General features: G+C 12.1%; 1 protein-coding gene across 1 annotated transcript, besides 25 other annotated features; it reads left to right on the forward strand. All coding sequences in view use genetic code 6, as the record gives it.

Annotated features, from left to right (window-relative positions):
• Position 1: 1 nt before the first annotated feature.
• Positions 2-68: a microsatellite.
• Positions 69-297: 229 nt separating this feature from the next.
• Positions 298-335: a microsatellite.
• Positions 336-1,284: 949 nt separating this feature from the next.
• Positions 1,285-1,325: a microsatellite.
• A 238-nt stretch (positions 1,326-1,563) lies between these two features.
• Positions 1,564-1,602: a microsatellite.
• Positions 1,603-2,252: 650 nt separating this feature from the next.
• Positions 2,253-2,371: a microsatellite.
• Positions 2,337-2,376: a microsatellite.
• A 297-nt stretch (positions 2,377-2,673) lies between these two features.
• Positions 2,674-5,312, forward strand: IMG5_179740 (ubiquitin conjugation factor e4, putative; the record flags this gene model as incomplete). The annotated part of the gene is made up of 6 exons (XM_004027566.1): positions 2,674-3,226; positions 3,707-3,811; positions 3,981-4,385; positions 4,573-4,718; positions 4,801-5,070; positions 5,167-5,312. Coding segments are annotated over 6 exons (1,625 nt in total), but the record flags the coding sequence as incomplete, so codon positions are not given.
• Positions 3,823-3,900: a microsatellite.
• Positions 3,824-3,929: a microsatellite.
• Positions 4,398-4,483: a microsatellite.
• Positions 4,730-4,796: a microsatellite.
• Positions 5,086-5,165: a microsatellite.
• Positions 5,313-5,600: 288 nt separating the features above from the next.
• Positions 5,601-5,650: a microsatellite.
• A 414-nt stretch (positions 5,651-6,064) lies between these two features.
• Positions 6,065-6,120: a microsatellite.
• Positions 6,073-6,103: a microsatellite.
• A 739-nt stretch (positions 6,121-6,859) lies between the features above and the next one.
• Positions 6,860-6,937: a microsatellite.
• A 95-nt stretch (positions 6,938-7,032) lies between these two features.
• Positions 7,033-7,100: a microsatellite.
• Positions 7,038-7,095: a microsatellite.
• Positions 7,101-7,528: 428 nt separating the features above from the next.
• Positions 7,529-7,569: a microsatellite.
• Positions 7,529-7,595: a microsatellite.
• Positions 7,529-7,597: a microsatellite.
• Positions 7,532-7,597: a microsatellite.
• Positions 7,598-7,839: 242 nt separating this feature from the next.
• Positions 7,840-7,896: a microsatellite.
• Positions 7,846-7,894: a microsatellite.
• Positions 7,897-8,089: 193 nt separating the features above from the next.
• Positions 8,090-8,149: a microsatellite.
• Positions 8,150-8,981: 832 nt separating this feature from the next.
• Positions 8,982-9,031: a microsatellite.
• Positions 9,032-9,034: the final 3 nt, after the last annotated feature.

A 9,034-nucleotide genomic window follows, 5' to 3' on the forward strand; every position in this document is an offset into this window, starting at 1 on the left:
TTATATATATATATATATGCATATATATATATATATATATATATATATACATATTTATTTATTTATATTTTTTATTTTAATTTTTACAAATTAATATTTCTTAATAAATAAAATTTTGTATTTATAAATATATAATTATTCTTTTATATTTTCAGATTTATTTTTATATATTTTTTTATAATTAAATTGAATAAATAAATATTAATATTTATTTTTATTTTTCAAAAATAATTATTTTAAAAATAAATTTAATTTATAATATTTTTTTTTTTCTTTTTGAATGAATAAATACTATGTTTTTTTAATTTTATATCTTTTTTATTTAATATATTTTTATATCTACAATTTTTAATTTTATCACTCCTTTTTTTTTATTTAATAATATATAATTTATATTAATTATTACCAAAATACTTTATATCTTTATGATTTTAATATTATATAATTTTATTTTTATTTTTGTTATTTCTATTAGTAATCACATAAATTATTACTACTTTTTATTAATCTTATATCTCCAATTCAAAATACTATCATATATTTTATTTATATATTAATAATATTATATTATATATTATCTCTATTTCTTTTTCTTTATTAAATCATCTATTTTTGAAGTTTTTTAGTTTGTAGTATTTTTAGGGTTTTATTGTAGATTTAATGAAATACTTTCTATTTTATTAAAAATTGTGGCTTTGTTTATTAAAGATTATGAATTTACAAAATTTTATAATCTGTTGTTTTTTTAATTTTAGTTTTCATTTTAAATAAAATTATTTAAGAATGAGAAAAAAATAAAAATAAATGCTAATAATGATTTTAATTTAATAATATTTAACAAAGAAACTCATATTTAATTTATTAATATGTAATCATAAACATTACTTGATATTTATAATTATGATAATTTTAAAGAAACTATTAAATTATATATTATTAATATATATCCAGATTTTTTTAAATATATAATGTTGAATAAAATATGAAAATATGGAAATAATAAAAATATGAGTTAAATATAATAATTTAATTATTTAAATAATTTATATAAATATAAAAAGTTTAATTTTTTAATTATTATTTTTAAACATAAATTTTAATTAGAATTTTCTATTTTTTATATAAAACAAATATTTTTTTATATTGATTTTTTTTCATATATTTATTTAAAATGATTTTTTTGTTTTAAATAAAATATAAACAAAAAAACAAAGTAATTTATTAAATAAAATATTATATTATTTGATTATTTCAGAATAGAATATATTTATATTTTTTATATTAAAATAAAAAAATATAAATATAAATAAAAAAATAAAAATATATAGTTTTAAAACAGAAAATTTATTAAAATGTTAAATACAGTCTAAGAAGAATAAAGTCTCTTAAAAGAAATCTTTAAAATTACAACATAAATATAATAAACTACGTAATTATAATAATATGTTATATTAATTATATTTAATAAACATTTAACCCATTAATAAAACAAAAACAAAAATAAAGTGGAGATTTAGTATTTTTAAAAGATTTTTCAAATGAATTAAAATAATAAGGAGGTACATATATATATATATATATATACATATATATATATATATAAAGAATAATTTTTATTATTATAAAATGAAACATTATTTGATTCCATGTTAATGGAAAGATCTAATATTAAGTAAATAATATATTTATATATATATATATTTGTATAATAAAAATATAGAAATACAAATTTATTATAATATTATTCATACTGTTATAATCGTGCATAATAAATAAAAGACAAACCATGGAATATTAATAATGAACATAATTAAAAATTTATTGAATATAGTTGTTAAGTATTATAATTTTTTAAGAAAAATAAATAAATAAAAAATAAAAAAAATAAGATATTAACAAATTTTGCTTATTTAAGTTTAAATGCACCTGATATTTTCCCGGAATAATGGCTATGTTCTTCTTGGTAAAATTTTAAATAAGATAAAGATATTATATGTGCAAAAATAATAACTATGTTTGAATAATGTGGTTTTAATTAAGATTTCTACCAAGAACTAGAGTAAAAAATACAAAAAGATTACCCAAATGATATTTTTACAGAAAATTTATTAAATCATATAATTTAAAATTAAAGAAATACAGATATATTAAGTGATAAATGTCTATTTAATGTTTAAATTTTGTTAAGTTTATTTTAACTAGAACATTATAAAAAAAAATTTATGTTTTTAGAAAAATATCCATTGTAAAAAATATATATATATAAATATATATATTTGTATGTATATATGTATATATATTTATATATATATTATATGATAATTAATTTAATATTAATATATTTTTATATTATATATTTTTATATATATATTTTTTTACTTATTAATTTTTAAAGTATTCCTGGATAAGATGGAAAAAGAATTTTTAAAGATGATAATTTAGATTAAGTCAAAGGAACAGATTTAGAATTAAAATCTGCTTTAGGTCCTTTTTTTAGAATATCGACATTAAATGCTTTAGAGGAATTTCCTGCGGATAAAGATAGAAATTAATATATTTAAAGGAAAATTTTTTCTGAATTTAATAATATCAAATATATGCATTAATATAAATAAGCTTCTATTGTAATATTATATTTAATATTTCTATAAATTTTATTTAATTTTTATTAAGTATTATAAAGAATAATATAGTTAATATAATAAAATGTTAGTTGAAATCGTTAAATAATTATTAAAAAAAAGCCCTTTATATAATTATTAATAAGATATGTTAAGATATGTTGCCGCATGCATTGTTGGAAATAAAGATAGAGCTAAATTAGGTAATAGATTATAATAATAGAATAAAAATATTAAAAAAAATTCTGCTAGTGATGCTTTTATGTTAAATTTGTTCGATGTAATGCTTGAAATTGCCAAAGTTATTTTCAATAAAAATGAAGATAAATGGCTTAAAGTACTTCCTGAGTATTTCTTGAATAGCTCCAGACTTAAACATTTGTAAGAATAATCCCTTTATAATGAAAAGTTGGAATTAGAAAACTAAAAGGGAGTAATGGAAGTAGAAAATTAAGAGTTCGGAACTATTACTGTAGTTTTTTTTTTATGTTAATAATTAGGACATTTTGGATTAATTCCTATTTATGATAACTTTAAAGATAATGCTGAACAATTATAAAGATTAGAAAAATAATTTAAAAGAATGGATTAGAATAATTTTTAATGTATTTTTTTTTTTTTCTTATTAAATATAAATATGTTTATATATACTTTTTTTTTAGATAAATTAGCAGAAAAGTTTTTAAATGATTTAAAAGCTTAATATTTTTAATACGAAGTTTGCTTATAATTAGAAAGTAGAATTAATTAAGTTATTAAAATGTATGATTTATAGCTTTTTATGTTATAAAAATGGCTTAAACTAGATATTTAGAAAATTTAGAATAATGAAATTTAGGATTATAAAGTATAATAATAAAAATATAATTATATATATATATATATATTGTTAAAAAGACCTTAAATACATGTCACTTATTTACCTGAAAATATTATTTTAGATCCTTTTGATTTCCATATATTTTATGTATAATTCAGAGATAAATACACTAAATAATTTTTATAAGAATCACATATATTAGAAATTTTAAATATATTTATACTATTTCTTTCTAATTGTAAAATTACAACAAATAAATACTTAGCCTCAAAATTAGTTGAAAGTTTATATAATTTCTATAATACAGATAAGGATAGAATGCATAAAATTATAATGAGTAGTATATATGCTTAAAGAAATATAATACCAGGTAAATATAACATATATATAAATATATATAAATATATATATATATATATTAATATATATATATATATATATATATATTATTATATTATAATTTAATTATTATTTTTTACTATATTATTTATTTTAATCGATTTACATTATATTTTATTATATATATAAATATATTTTAGCCCTTGTAAAATTTTATATTGACATTGAATTTGCAAGTGATAATATGTTTTATTCAAAATTTAATTATAGACATTGTGTAAATTATCTTTTTAGTAAATTATGGGAAGAGAAGATTTATTAAGAAGAAATATATAAAATAATAAATAATAATCCTGATTTATTTGAAAGATTTATAAATATGGTCATTAATGATTGTAATTATTGCACAGATGAAGGAATTACGAATCTTAAGTAAATTTATGATTATTATAAAAAAGGTGATCCTAGTAAATTATCATAAGAAGAATAATAATCACTTGATCGATGTATTAATATGGCTAAAATATTCAATTAATAATCTAAAGAAACTATAAATTTAATTGCAAATATGAGTAATTGGGCACCTAATTCATTTTTATCTGATAGTAAATATTTAAATATAATATAAATATATATATATATATATATATATATATATATATATATATATATATATATATATATAAATATTATAAATATATATTTTATTTTTATTTATTCATGTAATTTAAAAAATTATATCTTTAATTAAATATAAAAATATAAATTATAACATATATATATTTATACAAGCTTTTCTTGAACTTATTGTAACAATGTTATATAATTTTTTAATGAAAATTATGGATCCTTCCTTAAATTAATATAATTAAAAAGATTATTCTTTTAGTCCAAACACTATGTTAAGGGATTTAGTTACTATATATGCTAATTTATCAGTAAATAATAAATATATATATATATATATATATATATATATATATATATATATATATATATATATATATATATTATATTTAGTTTTCAAATTAATTTATTAATAAAATAACTCTCACACATTCTTTCGATATTGAGTTGTTTGATAGAACTTTAAAAAAAGCTAAAAAAGATCAACTAACTCCTTACGATATTTAAGAAGTGTTTCTTTAGTTTTTAAATTAATTAAATATATAATAAAAATAAGTTTCATAACCAAAAAATATGGATGAAGGCGATATTACAGACGAATAATTAGAAGATGCTTTTCAAGGTGAAATTCCAGATGAATTTTTATGTGCTTTAACATTTAGTGTATTTATTTTTTATTATATATTTATATATATATATATATATATATATATATATATATATATATATATATATATATATATATAAATATATGTATAGCTACTTAAAGATCCTGTTTAATTACCTTCATCTGGTTAACTTGTAGAAAGATCTATTATAAAAAAAGCACTTTTAGATAATGAAATTGATCCTTTTAATAGATAAAAATTGAAAAGAGATTAACTTGTGGAAGTTCCTGAGCTAAAGTAAAAAATAGAAAATTGGAAAAATGATAAGAAAAAAATTTTAAGAGAAAAAGGGAAAAAAGCTTTATTATAATAAAAAATAAATAATATAAAAAAAGATGAAAATGATGATTCTTAATAAAAAAATTTATTTGGAAATTTATAATGAAAAAAAATAATAATAAATATTATTTTATAAATATTATATAAAATAATAAAGATATTTTATTAAGAATTTTTTTTTTATTGATAGAAAAAATAATTTATGTTTTTTTTGTTTTCATTTTTTCTTTTTAATTTGTTTTATTTTATTATATATTTAATAGAATTATATATATTATTTATAAAATATATTATTAAAACAATGTGTATTAATAATAATAAAAAAAAAATTATCTAAATTTTTATATAATAACAAAATAAATAAAATAAAAATAACAATAAATACCTTAATAAATATTTTATTTAAAATAAAATAAATTATAAATATATTTATTTGATTTTTTTATATAAATATATATATATATATATTATAATAATTTAAGTTTTAAATTTTTTAATATCATATTAAAAAATAAAAAATTAAATCAGCTTTTAATAAATATGAAAACTAATTAATACTTTTATAAATAAAATAAAAATATATATTTTTTTAAAAAAATATTTAATTTATAAAATAAAAACAATATTTAAAAAGTTTAAAAATAAAATAAAAAATTAGATTAAAATTAATAAACATATTATAACATATATATAAAAAAAAACTAAAAGTATATATAGTTATATATATTTATATATATATATTTTTATATTTTTATATTTTTTATATAAATCATTTATTTTTAATATTTTATCTTCAAATATTATGCAATTTTTCTATATTTATAATACTAAATATTAATTTGTATATGTTATTAAAAATTAATAAATTCATTTTTTAGACTAATTAAAAATCAATTTTTTATATTAAAACCTGTTTTTTTGAATTAATTTAAATTATTTATGAAATAATTATATATTTTTTTTATAATATGGCTATTTAAACAATTAACATTATTTTAGATATTATTTTGTTATTTTTATTAATAGCTTTTATTTTATTATGAAAATTTTAAATTTCCTTTATATTAATTTTTTTTCTCGAATTTTGATTTATATTTAAAAGTTAGAATGGTTTTTTTAAAATATAAAAGTAAATATTTGAATAAGTGAAATAAATTATTTAATTGTTTAAAAATAAAGCTTTAAAAATAATTAAGAATTGAAAGGAATGGAATGTAAATATGTAATTTTAACTAATAATAATGAAGAAATTAAAATTGTTTTTAATGAAATAATATAATGGAATTTTTTAATTTTATATTATAACTATAATTATTAATTTATTATTATTTTAAATATTTTTATTTTTTTAATATAGCAAAATTAGATTAATTTTAATAATAATATAATTTTTTGTTTTAGTTTAGAGATTTTAATATAAAAATATATATATTTTTAACAAATTTAATTAATAATAATAATTTTTCTTAAAAAAAATATTTATTTACGAATTAATAATGTATATGTATATATTATTATATATTTTTTTTAATAATATATAATTGATTAAATTATATTTTTTAAAATAATATTTTCTATATATAATATATATTATTTTATCAATTATTTTAAATTATTACGTATATCAAATTAATTCTATTAACATTCTATAGGTTATATTTAAATATTTAATTAAATAATATTTTATTATTTTAATAATTTAAATATTATTATTATTATTTTTTAAAAATTAATTATTTTATATTAAATAATTTTAAATTTGTTTTTATATTTAATTTTATTTATTTCTAATAATTTATTATAAATAAATATATATTTTTTTATTTGTTATAAATTATTTAAATATTTTATTTGTTTTATTTTATATTAATAAAATTTCTTATAAATTTGTATTTTAATATATAATTAATTTATTTTCAAATAGTTTATATTTATTTTATTTTCATAATTTTTTAACTTTTAATATATATATATCATAAAATAATGTATTTTTTTTAAATAAATGAAAATAAATATATATATATATATATAAATATTTTAATCAAAAATTAAATGTTATTATTATTTATTGTATTTGCATATTAAAATAATATTTTAGTTATATAATGATAATATTTAATGGAATTCTTAATTTATAAAAATTATTGAATTAAAATTTATAATTATAATTTAACATTTAATATAATAAAAATATATTTATATATAATAATAAATAAAAAATATCTTTTATATTTAATATAATATTAAGAATGTTTAAATATTCAAGGTTAATAAAAATACACTTAATTTTTATATAAAAATTTAAACAATTAATTGTAAGCATCTAATATGATTTTAGTAATATATAATTTAGGAAATAAATTAATCGCTAGTAGAAATTAGAAAATAAATGCTATTTATCAAATAATAAAAAATATAATATTTGCAAAAAAATAATGGTTGTAGTTAGTAATATGTATAATTTAATATATATAAATTTCTATGTATATAAATATATAAATATATATATATTTAATATAAATCAATATATATTTATATATTTTAATTTTTATAATTATATATAAGCATTTTAATTTATATAAATGCATATATTACATAAATTTGTTTACTTTATTTTTTATTTAGAACATTATTTTTTTTATTATAAATAATTGATTATATTTATCAAATTTTATATATATATTTATATTTAATTATGTTAATATTTTTATTGTATTATTTATAATTTTTTGGTATTTATAATATAAAATATTTAATATTTTTTAATTTTATATATAAAAAATTTTATATTTTTTTTATTTTTAATTATTATGGATTAAAACAATAACATATAGCCAAGAATTTTATTATAATAAGAAAATATATTAAATTTAAATAATTCTTTTTTCTAATTCATAGAATATATTAAATAAAAATTTGCTCATAAATTTTTTCGTATTCAAACCTTACAATTATTTAATTAAATAAATTAGTAAACTATATATTTTTTTTCAGAGTTAGTTAAAAAAAATAACATTTTATTATCTTTAGATAAAAATAATATGAATTCAGATTATATTAATTAGAAGAAATAACACCTTTAATAATTATAAATTCATTTTTATTTTCTTTTTATAAAAATAGAAAAAAAATTTATTTTTAATATTGCCTATTCAACATGTTTATATATATTACTATAATTTTTTTTTATATATTTTTTAAGTAACAATGTGTACTAGTATTGTATTGCTTGTTTTTTATGGAGAAGAATAAATATTTTATTAAGAATTATGTTCGAAAAATGATATATAAAACATTTATATAAGATAAAGGTTTTTTTTATATTATAAATTATATCTTTTTAAAAATTTTAAATAAATAAGATTTATTGATAAATTTCCGTTACATAAAAATACTTAAATATATAAATAATTAAATGAAGAAATATATCAAAAATTTAATATTAAAATACCTAAAAAAATACTATTATGAAATAAAGAAAATTATATAAATATTTATTTGTTTGTATTTTATTTTTTAAACAATAATATATAATTCGTATAAATTATATTTAATTAATTTTATTTAGTAATATATGTATGTAAATTTTAAAATAAATAATTAAAAAAAATTTAAAATGATTTAAAAATATATATATATATATATATATATATATATATATATATATATATATTATACTG

This window comes from Ichthyophthirius multifiliis (assembly GCF_000220395.1).
Source record: "Ichthyophthirius multifiliis unplaced genomic scaffold scaff_1120509251311, whole genome shotgun sequence".
Taxonomy (NCBI): Eukaryota; Ciliophora; class Oligohymenophorea; order Hymenostomatida; genus Ichthyophthirius; species Ichthyophthirius multifiliis.